Consider the following 22,217-nt stretch of genomic DNA (forward strand, 5'->3'; position numbering starts at 1 on the left):
GGCAAGAGAGGGTGACTACATGTGACTCCAGCGGCATCGGTAGACATCTAGCATCCTCAGTTTCTACTCAAGAGAAGTGACGGCACCTCCAACAGCTTTGTGACAAGTATGAACTTCAGCCCTGGGTGACAGAAGCTTCCTGATCTCTGGCTAACACTTCTACACCTCTTTTATTAAGATTTTATTTACGTATTTATTTGAAAGAGAGAGAGAGAGAGAACAGGCAGAGAGGCAGAGGAAGAGGGAGAATCTCACGCAGACTCCAAGCTAAGCACTGAGCCCGAGGGGCTCGATCTCATGGCCCTGAGATCATGACCTGAGCCGAAATCAAGAGTCAGATGCTCAACCAACTGAGCCACCCAGGCGCCCCTGGCTAACATTTCTTTCTCACTCGAATTTTCCAGCCTGCTGCCGTCTTTGCCATCAATCCCCTGCATGAAAGTCCTCCCTGCCCGAAGCATGTCCGTGGTTTCAGGTTTCCTGCTGGGCACTGACTGCCACAGCAGATGGTGGTCCCCTGCCACCGAGTGGGATTGTTCGAGGAAGGGAGGGGCTCTGAGGGCAGCAGAATCTGCTGCCTTCTTCTCACTGTCACTGCCACACAATACAATCCATACAAATGCTTAAAAACAAAAACAGCAGTTTTGGGGTTTTTTTCTAATCGCACGGAGAGGATCTCAGGAGAGGAAGTGTGAGAACACGGGATGTGCAGCCTGACGCCTGGGCTCAGCTTCTCCACCTACCAGTGGGGAAGCTTGGGGCAAGTCACTCTCACTCCTGCAAGCCCAGTTTCCTCATCTGTAAAATGGGGATGGTCACATTACCTACCTCACAGGACTCACGTGGGGAAAGGGGTCACCCATCACAAGTCCTATGTACCTGCTGGTTGTCGCTACTATTATCACACAGAGAGGGACCTTACAGGCACCCACTCTCATCTGACAGGATTCATCTGTTGGGGCTTTAAGGCTCGTGTCTTTTGGTCACCCTTATTTACAGATGCAGTTTTGGCTCTAGCTCAATCATGGAGTCCTTTCTTCCATCCGTTCCATTTCCCTTCCTGGTGTTTCTAGAGAAGCAACATCCTCCTGAAGCCCCACACTCTCCCCCAGGATCTGGTCCTGGCCAGTAGCCTTGCTCTCCCCCAAGACCTCTCTCAAACTGTAAAACCTCTAAATGCTCAGGGCTCACTGGCCCCTCACTGGCCCTGTTCCCTGTGAGAGCCGAGCCACTCCCAGCCTGTCTACCTTCCTTCACTCCGTCTGCACACCATGCCTGGGACGCCTTACACCAACACATCCTCTAAAACCTCTTGAACCTTCCTTTAAAATCCCAGACATACATCTTATGACTCAAGGGTCCTGGTCTCCACCACCAGCTCAGTCTTCCCCTCGTCCCACAAACACTCACCGCAAGGCTTTACCACCTGCCTTTCCCTCACACCTCAAGGGAGAGACACCCCCCCCAAACCCCTATCTCTGTGTGGACCTCTCACCTAAGTTCAGACTATGTGTCCAACAACCTACCTGCTGTCTTCACCTCAGACATTATGAAACAGAACCTGGCATTTTCCTCTATTCCTTACATCATTTGGAAGCTGTGCCATCCATTCAGCCATCCAAGCTATAAACCTCTGTGACAGAGGTTTTCAACTCACGCTTCTAACTTTCATTCCCAGCCCCAGTCAATCTCCAGAGGCTCTCACTCCAGAGGCTCTCGCTCATACCTCCCTGAACTTCCTCCACGTCCCCACTGACGTTCCTCCAGTGGTCAAATCCCTGGAATCCATCTTGATTCTCTCCCCTCAGAGCCATCTTTCTAAAATACGTATGTGTTGAATGGTTTCCAGCTCGTCTCAGGTTTTATGACTCCCGGTGACAAACCTGTCACACTCTGGCCACAAAAAAATACTGTTAGAAGCCTGGATGTGCCAGAATGCTACCTCAGTGCCTTTGCACATGATGGAATTCCAGTGGGAATCCCAACAATCTGCTTGGTGAACCAGTTTTCATCTTTAAACCCTTCTCCCCTGTGAAGATCATTTTTCAACACTATGGCTGTCCCCAGACACTTCCCCATCTTTGTTGACTGCAATGAGCTGACACTGTATGTATTTTAAGTTTCTTCTATCATTCTGCAAGTACCTGGAGGATGAGCTGCAGGACCAGAACTTTGTTCACCTTTGTATCCCCAACATCTAAGACAGAGTGTGGCACACAGCAGGTCCTTAGGAAACATCTCACATGGATGGAATGTACATTGCATCCCCATGACCCGTCTTCAAACAAGATAAGCATCCCCCAAAAATGTATCTTCCCAAAAATATCTAAGACAAAAACTGAAAAAAAGTTAATAAAATTATAATAGTAAAGAATAAAGTATAAGCTCTACAGAAACATCTACAATATCCAACAACAGGGAATCTGTTGGTAAATGATCATTGCAGAATCTGTGGAATCTGGGACCACAGCCTCAGCACCACCTGGGAGCATGTAAAATGTAGAGTCTCCAGCCCCCCCAGATCTGCTAAATCGGGGGAGCCATATGATGAAAGTTTGAGAAGTGCTATTGAAGTACCGGGTACACACTTTTTTTTAAAAAAGATTTTATTTATTTATTTGAGAGAGAGAGAGTTAGAGAGAGTGCATGAGCAGAGGGAGAAGCAGACTCCCCGATGAGGAGGGAAGCCCGACGCGGGGCTCGATCCCAGGACCTGGACCAAAGGCAGCCGCCTAACCAACTGAGCCACCCAGGCACCCCGGGTACATACATTTATTGATACAGAAAGATACTGTAAGAAAAAAAGTGGTTTTATAAAAACATATAGACATATAGATAGAATCATGTTCTAGGATGTTTCCATTCAAGGTAAGAGAATCTGACTTCCCACCGAGTTTCATCAAATCCTCCTACTTGAGCCTGGAAGGTATTCTTCTGATTTACAAGAGACCACGTGGATTCCATGCTCCACAGCCATCACAAACGGAGGGCCAACCTCGGTCATCTCCACGAACGTACAGCTGACATACAGCTAGGTAAGTGGCCTTGAGACGCTCCCTCAGAGAACCTGGGATTTACCAGTTCATAGTCTCGTGCAACACCCACACTGTTCATTCACTTCTTTCGTCTTTAATGTTCTATTCAGTGGAGGACGGGTTGCATTAAAGGTTCAGGTACACAAACATTAAGCCATGAGTGTGTTTTGTTAACAACTGCATAATGGTGCACCATTAATCCAAGAGTAATTATACTTTTGGTTAACAAAACGATCAGAACGCAGGAGAAGACTGTTTATATATCTGTAAGTGTATATAGGTATAAAGATATTGAGAAGTTACCAACAATTGCTATCAACAATTGTGTGTAAGTTCACTTTCCATTTCGCATTCTTCTTGTACTACCTGAATTCTGTGTGTTGCTACTTTTATTTCTGAAAGCTTAAAGCCATTTCCATGGGGGCGGGGGGGGAGGAGGGTCCTTACGCTATGATGAAAAGAAATCTGAAAACCACTCAACAAAAAATATTCTTAGGAACCTGAAGCATCTCTTTAGTGTGTTAGGCACAGTATCTCATAAATAAAGCAGTTAAAGGCAAAAACCTCAAAACTAAGTTTCTGTATTTGGGGGCAGTGTGCTGAGCTGGAAGAAGTATATATTTATGGAGAAACAAACTGAAGAACGTTGACACTCAGCGAGTCCAGCTGTCTGAGGAGCAGGCACTGAGCTCCCTCCCCCTGCCATTCTGCGTGTGCGAGCCTCATGCCCCGCTTGACTTGAACATCAGAGGGCTTCAAAAAACTGCTGAGTGACATCAGTGGATGAACGAAGGGTGACAGAGGCCCTCTTAGAGCTTCAGAGGGCTCACACTCACCTGCCAGGCCCGGCACTGCAGCCTGAGCTGGAGAAGCAAGGTGTCCCAAACATTTCCCCTCCACTAAAGCTCTCCTCACCCCCACCTGCCCACCCACCCCCGCCAACTCTGCATTCACTTTGGTGATCTGGACCCTCCATCCGTTCAACTCATTACCTAATGTGAAGAATGCTTAGTTTAGAATGATAACTACTAGACATGCCCTACTTACCCAAACCACCTGAGTAGCGATTCCTAGATGTGTGCTTAATTTTGTCTTTGCAACACTCACTATCATGACGCATGTTATTTATAAAGTTTTCCTTTTGTCTCTTGTCCCCCCAACCAGAATATGGATGGCATGCAGACAGGGATCTTCCCTTCACTCATCACTGAATTCACAGTGCCTAGGATGTTAAGAGGCTCATAACAGGCATCTAGTACATATTTACTGAATAAATACTCAGTTTCTTATGAGAGTTTCAGAAGTGATGGTGGTTTCAGGCATTCCTCCAAGGCCTTTTGTTGGCAGGCCATCACCAATGGCTTGCCTATCTTCCTCCGTCCAATGGCAGCTTCCTGTCCTCCTTCCCCATCTCCTTCATGGTAGCTCTTTTCCTACCATCTCCTCCAAGTGCTAGGGCCCCAGGGCTCCTAGGTTTGACCCTCTTCTCACTCAGACTGCCGGGGTGAGAGCCTCCACGTCACAGCTTTGCTAACCATCTTTATGCAGAAAAGACTTGGCTTTCAAAATTATGTATTTCTACTCACACACAAAAACATAACACGTTCTTCTTAAATGCTCGTATGCCTGATGAAGAAATAATCCTTGTTAAGGTCCCGATGGGTTAAGGGCAAGGTCCATGTTTTCAGTCCATTTGTAGAAATGGCACTAACATTTTCCAAATTAAGAATTAGCGATTCAAGGCAAGAGTAGAATAGGCACCACCAAGCAGGACAGGAGAAACTGCCAAATTACCTATATAACTACTGGTACAAGAGTGGACAGGACATTCATATTTACTGGGAGAAAAGCCTAGGCAGGATGTCACTAAATCCCAACAACACTTACTTCACTGGACTGCTGGGCATTTAACCTGCCAAAGGTCATGCATGGAGAAGGGGATGAGAATTCAGACCCACATCTCTTCACCTCTAAGTCCATGTCCTTCCACCTGGGGATGATTAGAAATGGTAGATATGCATGTGTATGAAGGGTGTTTTGTTTCTCATAATGAAGGCTTGATGAAGCATAGACTGTTAGAAACAAAAATCTGAACTTGAGAAGGCAGTGAGTAAGCCAACATGGCTGTGGTGGGCTGCCTGGGAAGGCAAACAGGTACAGCTCCGATGTGAATATGGCAGCTGAAAGAGCATGCCTGGGAAGGTGGGAGGTGTCTGAGAGCAGAGGACTTCACGGCAGGAGAGGAGGAACACCAGCCTGCTGCCTGCTAGGCTGCTGCCCAGGAACAGAAAAGGAGGGTACTGGACGCTTGCTGCTGCCCAGATGAAAGGGGAGCCCACGCCCTGCCCTGGTGAGGAATGGGAGGAAGGAACAGGACAGAGCTCTACTGAGAAATGATGAAAGGAAGATGATCAGCAGCAAGAAGCGTGCAAACGGAAAGCTGCATCCCAGTTCTGGAAAGACAGCGATGGAAGTCAATTTTTGAAGATTTGCGGTGATGTGATTACTATGAGGTGATAAAGAACTAGACAGAGAGGCCCAGGAAGCAGTTGGAAGTATGGCTTGAGGATCGACAGAACACCCAGCCCATCAGCCAGCTCTGCCCACAGGGTCCAAGAGAGTGAAGCCCTAAGACATCCACAGTATGAAATAAATTAACTTCTCCTTGAACTAGACCGGTACGAGTTACACACCATCCAGGGAAAGCTGAGAAAATAGTCACTCAAATCGTGTGGGTTTTGGGGGTTTTGTGTTTTAGATGAAGACTTCTACTTGCTAAAGAAGAACAGAAGACAAGGCAGGAAGCCTGCAATTGGGGAGAAGCCAGCTTTGGGGTACACAGACACAGGACGTGTCACGGTGCCCAGGAGGAGGCCCAGCAAGAAGCAGAGGGCACAGCAAAGAGGAGCTGGGTGGGGAGGGAAGAGGCACATTGTGGGCAGAAGAAAGGGAATGAGCAAAGCACAAAGACCTGGTTAATTTGGGGAACAGCAAATGACTGGGTATAGCTGAGAAAGTATGGCCTGGGATGGAGGTAGGGTTGCAGGCAGGAGTTAAGGCAGTATCGTGGTCCTGTTGGGCATCCCAGGGACGGTGTCAGATCCGGGCTGTGAGCGCTGGCTGCTAACAGCACACATCAGCCCCCACTCAGCAGATCTGCTCCACAGCTGAGGGGTACAAAAGGCTAGCCCTCTGGCCTCTAGGTGGGATCACCCTGGGAGGACGATTTAAGCTCCAGCACTCCCTGAGGGATCAGCTGGGATCACAGATTTGTTCAGCATCTCTCCTTGTCTTCCTACCCAACCCCAACCTGGTGCCCTTTCTCCTGGCAGCCCCCTCAGTGAACCAGGGGCCCCTGAAGTCTTGTTTCAGGCTCTGCTTCTACAGAACCTGGCCTAAGACAGGCCACTAGGTCAGCAGGTCAATGCATGCAAGACCATAGAAGGTCATTCAAGAGGGGTCAAGAAATGTGCAGGACAATCGCAGGGAAAGGAGCGTGGCTAGCAGAAGAGCGACGGCAGAGCCTGAGATGGGAGGCTGGTGGGGAGCCGGCACAGGGTTCTCAGCTGCAGATCCTGTGTGCCGCAGCAAAGATGGCTGCAGCAAAGATGGCGGCAGTCAGGGGTGCGGGGAGGGGGAGAGGAAGGGCTTGGGCTGCAGCATCAGCAGGGCTTGGGATGGATCAGAGGTGCTTGGCACCCAGGAGGGAAGACAGTTCAAGTGACAGGGAAGATGGTGGAGTGCTCTAGAGAGAGGTCACAAGGATGGAAGCTTCCATTTCTTCTGCCCACGGCGTGCCTTTTCCCTCCACACTAAGGTCAGTTTGGTTCTGCTGAGTCCAAAGTCCTGTGGGCCATCAGGCTGTTAAGTCCTGTGGACAACTGAAAACCAAGGCTTGGGGCTGTCGGGAAGGATCTCACCTGGATTAGCAGTCAGGGGGTGTCCTTGGCTGCAGGTAGCAGAAACCTGGGTATCATGGCTTTTAGCCAAGTGAGGGTTTCTTTCTCTCACAGAACAGGAAGTCCAGTGACAAGCAGGTCAGGGCTGGTATGCCACAGGTGTCCCCAGCTCCCGCCAGCCTCAGTACATGGCCAACCTCCGCCCCACAGTCCAGGCAGGAAGGAGAAGAGGGATGAGACAGAAAGGAAGGGGCAGCACTATATCAGGAGAGGGAAAACTGCCCCGGAAACATACAGGCTTCCGTCTATATCTCTTTGGCCAGAATGACATCCCATGCCTACCCCCAGCTGCAGAGTTAGCCAGGAACTTTTCACAAGCTGGGCTGGCTGCTTCCCCAAACAAAATGAGGGTTCTGTTGGTAAGGAAGGAAAGGGGGGATGTATAGTGGCCAATCGTAAGATACACCATGACTGAGATAAGGTCCTGGGGCATCTGGATAAAGGTGGTAGTTAAGACTGCTCTATAGAGATAAGGTCCCCAAGTGGAAGACAAAGTGCAGAGCCGTCTTAACCCTGGGAAGCCGGCCTGCCAGGGGCTGGGGAGGAAAGGAAGCAGCACAGGACGGACTGCCGGGAATCCGAAAAGGAAATATTAAGCAAAATCAGTAACTCTGACGTGACGATTCCATACCTGGGTTCAACACAGTCTGAAATTCCAATTATTTAAGAAAGCAGCACACTAGTTCCTAATCAAAATGCATTTTAAATTGCTTTACCCTAAGTAAGAAATACGGGCGCCTGCAGCAAAAAGAGGTGATTTCTAAAAGTTCACTTCATCAATTCTGTGAAAATGCAGAGATGGCCTGACAGACAGAGTCTGGAATGAGTCCCCTCCTTCCAGAAACCCAAGGTCGAGGGGAATGAGAACGGGGGAGGGGGCGAGGGACTGGGGGCTGTGGGACCGAGGAGACTTCAGAGGTGTGGCCATCCCACGCACACACACACAGTTTAGTCCCAGAGCTGACTCCCCAGGCCGGCTCACCAAAGCGCAAACCCGTCTGTGGACATGGGACAAACATGGCAGGGCTGGGGCCCGGGCTCTGCAGAACAACGGGTCCAAGTGAAGTTCTCCAATCAACTTTCTCCTTCTCTCACCCTCCAGGGAGAGGCCGCGGAGGGTAGGGGAGCAGCATTTTCACAAGAAAAGCTCAAGACTACACCAGGTCAGAGCCTTGCCTATGGCTTCCAGAGCCCTCGGGGACATATTATTCCTCTCTTACTGATTTCAGGAGTCAACCTGTCCTCCTTATCCCCCCAAGCAGACAATCTAGGTGGCTAATTCCAAACCAGTTCTAGCTTTGGAACTTTTTGTTTGTATGAAAGCTCACTTAGAACCCTAAGACATAACGCACATGAGCACACTACTGGGGGCGCCTGGGTGGTCAGCTGGGGGAGCGTCCGACTCCTGGTTTTGGCTCAGGGGATGATCTTAGGGTCACGGGGTCAAGCCCCACATTGGGCTCCAGGCTCAGTGGGAAGTCTGCTTGAAGTTCTCTCTCCCTCTCCCTCTGCCCCTCCCTCTCACATGCTCTCTCTCTCTCAAATAAAAAAAAAATCTTTAAAAAAAGAAAAAGGAAAAGAAAAAGAGGCATACAATTGACCTTTTGCAAGGTTTCTCCACCTTAGCACGGCTGACATTTGGGGCTGGGTAATTCTTTGCTGTAGAAGACTGTCTCGTGTAGGGCATCTTGTGGATGAAGTTTAGTAGCATCTCTGGTCCTCCCCTTCCCCAGCTGTGACAACAAGCCATCTCCAGACATTGCTGAATGTCCCCTTGTGGGGGGGGGGCAAAATTGCCCCCGACGTTACCCACTGGAATAAAATCATTGTCTATATTAAAATTCCAAACATCACCACATTTTTAAAGTATTGAGGGTTATTAAACACTGCAAAAACTGAAAACTCAAGACCATGGATGACAAACTGAAAATACTTGAGTTTCGGTATGTAGTCTTTTTAATGTTTGGTTTGGGTGGCTCGGTCTGAAGAAACCTGATTCATCAAGGTAAGTGGTCATGTTCTCACCTGCACAACGTGCCAGCCGACAAGCAGGCACAGGCCTGCATTCACACAGCACCAAGGTGTGCCCGGGGATGGAAGGCACACACACACCTTCCTGGATCCAAGCGACCCACGCAGAGTACCATTAACCACCCCACTCCACTCCCACCACCAAAGGGGGGAAATTCTCTGCACGGTCCTTTCCTGTTTCTACTGGGCAAGCAGTGTCTTATTTGTCTTTTAGGAATATGAAGTTTCCCGTGTGTTCAAAACCACAAACGAAGTATGGGTTTGAGCTCTGCTGCTGAGACCACACCCAGCCACCTCCTATCTTCTAGGATTTGTTCCAGCGAACTTATCAGTGCCTTCCACCAGATGAGAACAGGGAGGGATGGTTCTCTATGAACCAGGAAGGGGCTCTCACCAGACACAGGATCTGCCAGTGTCTTGATCATGGACTCCCCAACTCCCGAACTGAGAAATGAATGTCTATTGTTTAAGTAAATAGAAATAAACAAACAATCAGTGCCTCTACCACTGCCCTGGCCAGTGGGTTCTGCAAGCTGACCAGGCCCAGGAGCCACGGGAGGGGGCTGTGAAGGACACAGGGTCCCAGACCTCACCCCATAATGTCCCACCCAGTAGGACCAAGGAAGGACACCCCAGTGCAGTTTAACCAAGTCCCCCGAGTTATGTGGGCGTGGCACTTTGAGAAACTCTGCAGCTAGTCCCTCAGAGCTGTAATTAACAACAGATTAAATCTGAACCGTTAGCCGAAAGACTTTCAGATCCTCCTACCAACTGTGCAGTTATAGGAGGACCTGTTTTCTGAAATGGAAAACAAAAGTGTTGCTTCCTGAATGCAGTCTACACTCTACTAATTTTGACCACCAACTAAAATGCAAGCACATCAGTGATTCTGAGGCACACTTTTGAATCTCCTACTAATCAACCAGTATTCCTCTATGGTTGAGAATACATCGTGACTGTCATTCAATGGCTTTCTACGTGTTTAAAAGGGCTGAAGCAGGGATGCCTGGGTGGCTCAGTCGGTTAAGCGGCTGCCTTTGGCTCAGGTCATGACCCCAGGGTCCTGGGATGGAGCTCCCGCCCCACCTCTGGCTCCCCTCTCAGGGGGTAGTTTGCTTCTCCCTCTCCCTCTGCTCGTGCTCTCTCTCTCTCAAATAAATAAATAATATCTTTTTTTTTTTTTTAAGTGCTAAGGCAATTAATTCCGAGTCCTCGGAATACATAGACATTCTCCAAAATTAGAACATACCCAGGAACTGCACATGGTATTTCTCCAAGATTTTCTCGAGGTGACAAAGATGTTGACAGGGTGTCACCTCTCGCAGGATCAAATCCAGAGCCCTCTCCCCTCCCCACCTCTCTCTCTCATTCCCCTCCTCCTCACTCCCCTTCAGCCTAGAGGCCTCCTGCTCCCACCTCTAACCTCAGGGTCTTCACTTGCCTCTGCCCCGCCTCCAGGTGGCTCTCTTCTTCACCCTCTTTATTCTGGTCTTTGTCCAAAAGTCACCTTCCTTGTAAAATAGTGTTCCCACCCCGAGCGCTGCTACTCACTCCTGCTTTACTTCACTGCACTCATTACTACTCATACCTATCTGCCTGTTGTCTGCTCTCCCCACTAAATATAAACTTCCGAGAAAAGGGGACTCTAGCGATTTCGTTCACTGCTATAACCTCAAGACCTGCAAAAGGGCCTAGCACAGAAAAGGCTCTAAACCCTTGCTGCAGGAAGGAAGTGACAAATGAATCAAGGCACTCATCAGAGGCCTGCACCCAGGTCCCTGCAGAACAGCTAACCCAAAGTTGGCATGGTCCTCACAAGAGGAGGACAGGAAAACCAGATCCTTCCCTGGGTCCAGATACCACAACCACTGGGCATTTGTGAAGTGTCCAAAGCACGTCTGATGCAGGGAGAACAGGGATGGGAATCGCTGTGTGTGTGTGTGTGTGTGTGTATGCGCGGGAGCTGCCGAACAGAGATAAAGTCAAATGACTGCCCCACCCACCTCCATGGGAAATAAAAGGGGCAGCTGGATCTGTTTTGTTTTGTTTTTTAGGAGGAGAGGAAAGAGATAAAAGAGTCGACAGTCTGGCAGTTTGATAATGGCCAAGTCACCCCTTGTAGGATGCTTGCTAATACGTAAAAAGCAGGGTCGGAGGAGAACATTTCCACTGCCTTTTCTTCCACTAGGATTTATGAGTCTCACCTACTTTTAAAGTAAGAACAGGAAACATAAAACTTAGCTGATTCAATGGATGCTCCTACATGATGACCATTCACATGAGAGAAATAGGAAACTGGAATAAGTGGAGGGAGATGGACTAAAAAAAATAATAAAAAGGGAAAGAAAGAGTTGGGGGGGGACACAGTGTGGAGAAAACGGAGTGGGGGCTGGGGGACAGGAAATTCTGGGAAAGGAGAGCTGGAAAGGAAAGACAGACAGCAAGGAGGAATAGAAGCTTCAGTGTTCTTATCATGGTCTGTTCCCTGGCGCTGGATGGTTTCCCAGGAACTCCTCTCTGCAATTTCTGATACACAGACCCACCCACACACCTTCCTTAGGCCCTAACTCAGAGCTCCCCTTTGGAACCCAAGAACTGCCCCCGCCACCCTTGGCCCCCAGGAGAGACTCCAGCCACAGCAGAGAAGTTTGCCCTAAACAGCATAAAAGGCAGTGGGGAAAAGAACCCCCCCCATGCAGAACATAGTAAATGCAGGATTTCTGCCAGATCATCTAACCTGAGGGTCTGTCAAGGCAGGAGGGAGGACCACCTTTAATGTGCTGATGCCAAGGCTTTGGGTAAGGCACACCATCCAAGGGCCTGGTGCCTTCTTTGCTGGCAAGCACTCGACCGGAGCATCTTGGTGAAGTGTGTTGAGCTCATGCATCAACACTCTCCACTGTGTTGAAATATATTTCTGAAGCTACAGTCCGCCTGCAAAGCCTCTTTTGCAGGACAGCTGTAGGTGGGGTGGGGGTGGAAGCAGGACCGAAGTCTGAACCAAGCAAACGTGGGGATCAGAGCTATCCGAGGACAGCCAGCAGGAGCGAAGTCTAGAACAGGAGCAGCAAAAGACAGTGGAAGAAAGAAACCTTCCCGTCAGGCAAAGCTGCACCATTAATGCTCTTCCACCCCGTTTTCCGCCGATGCCAGGGAGAGCCAACACAACAGCAAAGAGAGTTCAGTGTTACATGAAATGACTTCACTATTGACCAGGGAAAGGGGAAACCCCCTGAAAAGCCCCCATGTGCCCTCTGTTGCTAGACTGGCCACAGCACGACGACCTGCGAGCTTCTGAGGTGTTAAGCTCTATTTTTCGACATAACCTCAAACTGACGGAAAGATGGCAAGAACAGTACAAAAAATTCCTATGCACCTCTCACCCAGACTCCCCAACTGTTAACAACCTACCACATTTGCTCTGTCATTCTTTATCATACAAGAGAATATGCACATTACCTTTTTAACTGTTTGAAAGTAGTTGAAAACATGACATATTCCTCCCCCCACCCCAATATTTTAGTATTTCCTAAAGACGGGGATATTCCCTTACACAACCACAACATAATGATAAAAATCAGGGAACTGTTGCTTCAATACCATCTAAAGACCTGATACAAATTTCTTGAGTAGTTCCAATAACGGTCTTGGAGCAAAAAGGATCACATGTTGCCATTCAACTGTCATATCTTTTCAACCCCCCTTAACCCGAAACAGTTGCTTTATTTTTCATGACCTTGGCATTTTTTGAAAAGTACAGCCCAGTTCTTTTATAGGATGTCCGTCAGTGAAGATTTGCCTACCTCTTCATGTTTAGATTCAAGTTATACATTTTGGGCCAAAATATCACAGACTAATGCTGGGCTCCTCTCGATGCCTTTTCTCAAGAGGCAATAGTGCTGATCTGTCCTGCTGCTGGGGATGTTAAATTTGATCTACTGGTTGAAGTGGTGGAAGGCAGGTTTCTCCGCTGTAAAGCTACTGTTTTTCCTTGGTAATTACTAAGTAACTTGATGGATGATACTTAGACAAAGTAAATATCCCCTTCCTCATCAAATACCTAGTTCAGTACCCATGGGTGGATTCTTGCCCCAATAAGGGTAAAATCCTATGTGAAGACAAACAGGGTCAAACTTCAGGGAAAAAACTAGGGCTGGTTGAGGGAATGATTCGGAGAAAGAATTAGCATGTGAGACTTAATTCAAATAACTCTGGCTTAGGTTCATTCCTAGAAATTAAGGAGAAAAAAACAAAAACACCACTAGATTTACTTTTGAGAGTATCCCTGAGCATCCACGAGCATGCTAGTTTCTTTCATGGTGAGCCATGCCTGCTAGAAACTCAGCCCTTCAATTCACAAGGTGTCCCATCATGGTCAAAAGAGACACCCATGTCCGGAGAGTTGATGGCTGGAGTCATCCCCACCCTAGGGCCCAATTCTCCAGGGGCAATGCTGGGAGCTCAGCCCGGTGACTCGTGGCATGCCATGGCATGGTGCAGGAAGGTATGCTTGAAAACAAACACCCCAACTCTCTACTGCCTTAGATGAGCCACAGTCAGGCTTAGGAACTCCGACTTGGCTTATTTAAGAAGTATTTTTTTATAGCTGTATTATCACAAAGTGAGAAACTTCAGAAATTCTTTGACAGTGGAAAGAACATTTTGAAATCACATCCTGGTTATCATACCACAACCCGGTAATACCCACTCTTAACATTTAGGTCTATCTTCTGAAAGCCTTTGCTCTTGGTAACATATATTTTTATCAGGGCTGGGATCAAGCTGTCCACACCAGCTTTCTTCAAGCTGGGCTCCACTGGAGAATTAGGCCCAACAGAAAAGGATGTGAAAAGCTATTTTCTCAATTCTCCCAAGGATGGCCTATAACTAAAATCATTCCAGAAGCACAGAAGAGAAGTTAATTCATTATCCATGATGGCCTTAGAGGAGGAGGGCTTAATTCTCCTACAGAGCCCAGTTGTGGGGGGCTGGTGCATACCGTGGGATAATTTGCTCTATTTCCCTAATAATCCTTTAAATAAACATTTAATAAGGCACCAGGCACTGGGGATATAAAGATAAATATGGCATGGCCCCTTTCTTCTTTAAATGAATAATCCAGCCAGGAAAAGCGAAAATCCCTTCACACCCCAAACACCAAACAGTGCCATGACAGAGGGCCACCCAGGAACCGTCACTTCCCTCACAGACAGCAGGGAGGCTTTCCTGAGGAGATGTTGGGCAAATGAGTCCCTAAAGGATGAGCAAGGCTTCAGAGACAGGAGAGGAAGAGGCATTCCAGAGGGAAGGAAAGCCATGCCAAAATGCCCAGAGAGACAGGCTCCAGCCCGATCACAGGGGACCTGGTGAGAGTGGCAGAAGATGCAGCTGAGAAGGAACCAGGCCCTCCCAACTGGCCCCAGAGGAGGAGGCACCGGCAGCCCTAAGCAGTTCTGGAGAGGGGGCGCCCAGCTCCCACTGAAAGAAAGGAGGCCAAGGGGAGAGGGTGATCAAGGGAGAGGTCACAGAGGTCGCTGCAGCTGGGGGAGCTGGGGAACCCGAGCCAGAGCAGGTGCAGTGAGAAGGAGGCTGATCACGAGACATGGAGGAACAACGAGGTGACCAAGCCGGCAGGGGCTCCTCTAGCGCCCGGCCAGCTGAGATCTGGCCTGCATTAACAAACTCAGGCCAGGAAGGTGAAGGAAAGAAAGCAAAGCCCATGCAGGAGGGCACCCCATGGTGCCATCATTCTCTGGGATGACTGAATGACAGGGGTGGGGGTACCCCTCAGAGGAGGCCAGAGGGAATGAGACGGGACACTGGAGTAAACTGAGGAAAACTGCTCATAGAACCGCCCTCCTTTCTGGGTCCCTTCAAGCTCTGAGAAAACATCTTACATAATAGCTCTCCAGCGGGGGGGCCCCTTTGGCAGCAAGTTATACATGCGGAATATGCTCCTGGAGAACAAGCCTGGGGAGACCCCATGAATACCACAAACAGAGCAAAACCTAGAAGCTACCTTTTTTTCTTTTTTCTTTTTTAAGATTTTATTTATTTGAGAGAGAGAGCACAAGAGAGAGCACCAGTAGGGGTCGGGGAGAAGGGCGGAGGGAGAGGGAGAAGCAGACCCCCTGCGGAGCAGGGAGCCTGGGCTCATGACCTGACTTAACCGACTAAGCCATCCAGGCCCCCTAGAAGCTACTTTTTACCAGAAGATTTCTCTCTTGATTTAAAGAAAATACAGGTAGTTGGGCTGAATGAGTAATAAACCGGGGAAAATGAAAATCCGTAGAATTGATAATTAACAAAAGCAACTCTGGGACCCGACATAAACAGGCTCCAACATGGGGACCTTCCCCCAAACCTGAGTAAAATAGGAAACACAGGATATAGGATGATGGGAGAGTGTGTGTACGAGCCCTAAAAGAACCAGGATCCTCCCCCCACCACATACATACACACACACACACACACACACACACACACACACACACACACACAAGGGTTGGGTTCCTGCATCCTGGGATTACAAAAGTGACATGGCCAAACCAGACCTGAAGGGAAGGGAAGGTGAAGACAGATTACGCAGTTATCCAGGATTTGATAAGCCTCCCAGTCCTAGAAGAAGCAGACTAGTCCCGTAAAACCCAATCAGAAGGCGGTAATGACCCTAGAAAAGGGACTGGAGGGACCACAACTGGAACCTGGAGTCTGGCAGGCCTGGGCAGTTTTGAGACTGAAGGAGAGGAAAAAATCCTATCGAAGGAGAAGGAAAGTTTTGTTTGGGCCCCTTTAAGCTCAGAACGAGTGAAATATGTTTGAACTCTTAACACCAACAACACATATTCAGGTCTGTAAGGGACAGGGTTAAAACAGAGAATTTCCTTTTATGCCCCATACACATCCCTTTTACTCTTTGCTCCAAATATTTGGGAAGCCATTATTTGGGCAGGCCCCTAAGGAGGCCCGCTGCCACTCACATAACCAGTTTCCGTCAGGTTGGGAATATGGGCCTGGGGCTACAGCAACTAGCAAAACGAAACTCAGACAAGAAGATCGACCACCACAGTCATTATTTCTACAGTATTTCTTTCAAATTTATCCTGCATGGGACAGGAAGGCTGCATTACAAGATGTTTTAGATTTGGGGAGGGATGTGTGTCTGGGAAGGGGTCAGAAAAGGCCCTCCCAGGAAGGAAGGAATAGGGCTCGGTGGACATGGGCAGACAGGGGTCACCTGGGCGGGAACAGCAGGCACCGAGGGGATAACTTGGCATGGAGTTTCTGAAGGTCCAGCCCAGGAGGGAATAATGTGCCGAGAGAAGCTGGAAAAAAAGAAGCAGGCCATGCAGAGGCAGGTTGGAATTTTATCCTGAGATAAAAGGAGCAACAGGGAGGGGTGGGGGGCAGGGAGTGAACTGGGATTGGATTTTGGAGGGAGCTCTCTTGAGGTCAGACTGGAGATGGGGAAGTCCTCCTGTGCCCTGAGACCAGTTAGGAGGCTGCCATGGAGACTCAGGGGAGTGATGATGGTGTCCGGGGGAATGCACCAGCCTGTACCGGGAACAGAGCCATCTCAGCCACCACAGGTGACCTTCTCAAGAACTGCGACAGGAGCTGTTCTCAAGCATGGGAGGGACGCTGGTGCCTCCTCACCACCTCCAGGGCAGACTGCCTGAGTCAGAATGCCCCCTAGACTCTTCCTCTAGGCTCTGTCCCCTACAGTTTCTTAACTTCTCTGAGTCTCAAAATCCTAATTTGTACAATGGGGATAATAATGACACCAAACTCACATGGCTTTTGTGAAAATCAAGTGAGCTGACATACACAAATATATAAAATGACATAGATCTACAAAACATGACACACATACATAAAACATGTCTGGAACAGGTGAGGATAAAGGGAGTCGGTACAGCATTTATCTTTTTTCCTGTCCTATCTATGTGTTGTAGCATGTGGGTCCATTGGGAGGGGGTTGAGTTTAACAAGAGGATTTTCACAAAGAGCCCACTGCCTCTTTGCCAACCAAAAAACACTGCTAGATTCCTCTGATCCTAGATTTGCTTGGCAGGCACCTGAACCCCAGCACCAGAATGAGCTCTGACTGGCTCCTTTATCAAGACAAATCAGCTCAATGTTTACAGGCAAAGATGCAGAGCTGTGCTGTCCAATGCAGTTGCCACTAGCCACATGTGGCCGTTAAGTACTTCATATGTGGCCAAACCAAATCGAGATGTGCTCTATATAAGTGAGATTCACACCGGGCTTTGAAGACTGAGTTTGAACAGAAGAATGTAAAATTTCTCACTAACAATTTTTATATTGATTTCATAATATAGTGGACATATTGGGTTAACTAGAATATTTTATTAAAATTAATTTCATGGGGTGCCTGGGTGGCTTAGTCGGTTAAGCGTCCGACTCTTGATATCCCCAACTGAGCCACCTAGGCCACCCCTCGTTGGATCTATTTTAATGGCTATGTTCCTAACTTCTTAATTTAGCTAATTAAATCATTACTTTTTGCTGTTTTTCATGTTAATATGAGCAATTAAGACTGTACATTTCCCCTAAACACCAAGTTAGTTGCACCTCACAAGTTTTTTTTAAATGTACAACTCATCCCACAGGTTTTGACATATATGTTTATTATTACTTATCTTTCATATTTAAATATTTTCAAATGCAAATTTTCAAATTTTTCAAAGTATCTTTTAAAATGGATAAAATTTAGTTGCATTATGTTCAGAGAACTTGGTCTGTATGATACTGATTCTTTTAAATATGTTAGGATTTACTTCATGACCAGGTATAGACTCAAAGTATAATCTTCACTTCCTGTTTTCTATATAATCAGTGCGATCGAGCGTGTTGTTTGCTGGAATAATCCCTTATTTATTTTCAGTCAGCCTGTTCTTTCAGTTACTCAAAGATGTATGTTAAAATCTCCCACTATGCTGGCAGATTTGTCAACTTTTTTTATCCTTCTGTTATTTTTACTTATATAGTTTGAAGCTGTATTATCAGGTGCATAGAGTTTAGAAGTTCTTATGTTATTCAGAAATTGAAACTCTGATGTACCTGTTTCTTTTTAATTTTTTAATGTAGCTACTAGAAAATTTTAAATTATGTGTGGCTTGGGTTATCTTCTCACTGGACAGCACTGGTCTAGAGAAAGGATAAGCAAGGAGCCCACACCAACCAAGTCCTGGAAGACTAAGGACTTGACTGTAGAAAATAATAAGCAAAGAGAAGAGAGTGTTAGCAGCCCTGCTGAAGTACCATACTCTGTCTTCCTCTCTTGCTGCTGGAGTCTAGATAGGAAATGAGACCAAGATGTTTGTGAAAAGCAGAAAGGAGATAAAAAACAAGACAGAAAAGGATGAAAAAGCAGAACATGAGAAAAAGCGGCCATGGAAGAAGGAATTTTACACATAAAATAGAACAACTATTTCTGCTCTGAATTCAATACATTTAAGCCTTTAAATATGAAAATGACAGTATTAAAAACAGCCTTAATGTTCAAAAGGCAGAACTATTATTCCACTAACGTAGAGCTTTTTCATTTGTTATTTTTTACCAAATTTCTCTCCTTGAATTAATCATATCATATGATACTTAACTATAATGATTCCAGATACTAAAAACTTGAAGGGAAAAGGAGAAGGATTCGTAGGTTTTAGGAGTTGATGAACCATCCAATAACTTAATCCTGGATATTTCCTCCATGCCAGAAGAAGAAAACAAAACTATCTTGCATGGCCTCAAAAGACTAACCAAGAAATATGCTTTTCCTTTAGGATGTGGGGGAATTCTTAGCAGAAATCCAGAAGTACAGAGAAGGCAGATCAGAGAAGTAGAAACAAGTACAGAAAGTATGATAGTACAAAAGCAGAGGGAGAAGAGGTTCTCAGAAGTGTTTGCAGCAAGAAGGCTGAGAGCTGAGATAGGGTAAAGCAGTTTGGCCAGAGAAACTCTTCCCTGACAACATTGCTTTTGGTGTCCCCTCAGCTCGGCCTGTCCTGCTGCCTGACTTGGGAGACTGGGGCATAGAGGTAACTGCACTTGCTGTGAGCATGTGGGACATGGGCCATAGCCAAGTAGAAACGGATCATGACTCCTGGTGGGACTCCTGCCTCTTTCCTTAGTGAAAAGTCAATGTTGCATCCATCAGCTAATAGAAGTATGTACTAACCCTATACTAATAAAAAGTAACCACTAATTACCATTTAATAACCATATTGATCACTATACTAATAACAATGTAATTATTCAAAAATTGGAATAAAATAGCTTTGCCTGCAGCTCCCAAAGCTGAGTACACATGCCTATGGCCCCTTTATTACAGACTGACCACACGCCCATCAGAAATGCATACATATATATCTCAAAGATAGGTACGAGAACAGTCACCAGTCATAACAGCATTATGTGCGATAGCCAAATGCTGGAAACTGCCCAAATGTCCATCAACAGTGCACGGATAACTACTGATCTATTATTCACCCAATGGCTGGAATCAGCAACAAGAGTGAGCACACTACAACGAGAGGCAGCACCATGAGTGAGTACCAGAAACCTAACTCAGGAGGAAAGATGTTCTCCCAGACACTGCAGGATCCTCGGGGAGGTAGGGACCCGCAGGGAGCACATAGGGAGCTCCTGCTTCTTGATCTGAGTGCAGGGTTGTGTTCAGTTTGGAGAACATTTGTGAACAGTACACTTACAGTATGTCTACTTTTCTATTGTGTATGCCAAAGAAAGAAAGAAAGAAAGAAGCAAGCAAGCAAGCTAGCTCTCTAGGTATGACAAGCCTGGTAGTGTCCTTAGACTCCTCTAACCTCATTTGTCTCTCACTCCCATGCACAACTTCCTTGCTCCCCCCACTCCCATCCCCCAGCATGTGTGCTTAAAGTCTCTCTCCTTGGGGAGCCCACCTGTCAGCACCATATTTATGGTTTCTTCCCACACCAGGCTGGTGACTTGTGGCCCCCTCCCCATTTTGAATGCCTTTGCTAACTCAGGTCATTCATGCTGATCCAGCCCTAGCTTTTCCTTTCTGGGCAGTTGGGAAGTTTGTATCATCATTGTGTATCTTCTCAGCTGTTTTATTCTGCCAACATTACCCAGCTAGACTAGAGACACAGAGCATGCCCTCTGGGAATGATCTCAACCCTCCATAGGCAGTTCAGATTAAATTGTTCCTCAGGAGCTAGAAGGGTGTGGAAGATGAGCCTCTATCCTTCTCCCAGGAACTGCTGGCTCCAAGACACACTCCTCTGCCCCCACCCCCAGCACCTGGATGGACTCCCACAGAGAACTCTGAACCTCATTTTATTTTCTGTTCCCCTCCCCAGAGCCAACCTGCTAGATACATTTTCCCCACTGCTGCCAAATAGCATGGGGCTAACTTGGCAGTTTGTGCCAAAATCATAAGCATTTTCAAAATACGTAGTCATAAACGTTGAGTTTTTGGAATTTACGCCTGTTGGCCCTCTCACTCTCCCATTAACCCCCTTATGCTTTCTCATCTCACCCATTTCTTTTCTGGCCTGAAGAAGAAATGGCTATGGATCATAACAAAGGTTCATTTCATTTTACAAAAACAGCAGCACGCACATAATGGACAGACACGAAAAAATACTCGTGACATCCTGGTTATGGGGCTCTGGCAGCTCGCAGGCATCTCCTGTCCAAGCAAGCACTGGTTAGAATTTAGGTGATCCTAGCTCTAAGACTAGAAATGTAAGACATTCTTCTAAGCTGTCAAACTCTCCAGATTACACAAGTGAAACCACAACGGATGGTGATTTTGAGTCTGTGCTCCTTCACTCAACAGACATGGATTCCTCTTCCACTTTCAGGACATGCAGCCCACTACGGAAGACGATTAGCAATTATAAACCAAGAGGAGAGGGAGGCTAAACACCAGAGGGCCAGAGATGAGTCTCCTTCCACTTTGTAACCCCAGCACCCAGCTCCCTGCTTGGCACCACAAGCAGGCAACCAAAGGGTGCCAGATTAAACGCAGCACATAAAACTATTTTCTCTTTTAGAAGAACGATACCTAATTAAGCAAAGGCCACGAACACGAATTAAGACATGAGGATATCAAATTCATTTTTCCAAAGCTATCTCCTGATCTGCAGGACCCTCTCTTCACTGGCCAACACGTTCTCCGATCAGAACCACTGATCCAGAGGCCTGGAAGGGACCACAGCCATCAGCAGCTCAAGCCTCCCAGTAGAGACCAGGAGACAGAGCCCCACCTGGGGACCAGTGTCGGCCAAGGTCACCCAGCTCTTGTGGAGCAGGGACAAGATCCCGCCTGTCCCTATTCGCCCGGTTCCTCTGAGAGATGCCCTCGGAAAACCTTTCGTTACTTACACACCAACGGCGTATAATGAATGCATGCCCACGTCAAGTCACTACAATTCAGAGGAAAGCAAAGGGTCACCAAAACGTGCCTCTTCCGTAGGGCTGGCTGCAGAGAGGGGGCAAGGAAGGTCACTGCCGGATTTCTACCTACAGACGCCACACATCGTGCCTTTCCGAAGGATGCAATGAGCAGTTTGGGAACCTGCTAATTACCCTGCAAAGGGTCCCCCAATCCCGTTCCAGGATAATGAGTTAACTCGGCTCCGCCGGCTAGGAAGCTTCCAGCAATGAATTAAACACAGAGCCGCTGCGGGAAGCCAGGGGAGAAAGGACCACTGCGGCTGGACCCGACATCCTGGGGGTTCACCCCTGCGCCTCTAACCACGTCCAAGCTGGCGCGGTGCCCCCCGCCCGGTCCACGGGGCCCGAGACCACGATTCTCAGCCCGCGCCCCCGCGAGGCGCGTCTAAGGGCGCTGTGCCCTAGGCGCTGCCCGCGGGGGCCGAGGCGGAGCCGCCTGGGCCAGCAAGGTAGGGGCAGGGACTGATCGCCGCCGCAGCCGCCCCCAGCCCGCGGGCCCCGCTACGCCGAGGAGGGGGCTGCGCCACTTACCTCGGCCGGCAGGTGCCGCCGCCACCGACTCTGTTCGCAGCTGCAAGGGACGCCGCTCCGCGCCGCCCGCCGCCTTCGTCCGCATGCTAGGGAGGGGGCGCCGGCCGGCCGCCAGTCCCGGGCCCCGCGCCCCCGCCCGTCCCCCGCGCCGCGCTCGCGCCCATTCAGCACCGGACCGTCCGCTCCCCCGCACGGATGC

At 48.1% G+C, this 22,217-nt stretch overlaps 1 protein-coding gene across 1 annotated transcript in view; it reads right to left on the reverse strand.

The window, feature by feature from the left end:
* Positions 1-22,200, reverse strand: part of ST3GAL5 (ST3 beta-galactoside alpha-2,3-sialyltransferase 5) — a 49,977-nt gene extending 27,777 nt beyond the window's left edge. The window contains exon 1 of the mRNA XM_080814126.1: positions 22,019-22,200. Within this exon, the coding sequence (XP_080670252.1) occupies positions 22,019-22,103 (85 nt within the window). The 5' untranslated portion in view covers positions 22,104-22,200. The remainder of the gene's footprint in view (positions 1-22,018) is intronic.
* Positions 22,201-22,217: the final 17 nt, after the last annotated feature.

Source organism: Martes martes (genome assembly GCF_963455335.1).
Source record: "Martes martes genome assembly, chromosome: 9".
Classification (NCBI taxonomy): domain Eukaryota; kingdom Metazoa; phylum Chordata; class Mammalia; order Carnivora; family Mustelidae; genus Martes; species Martes martes.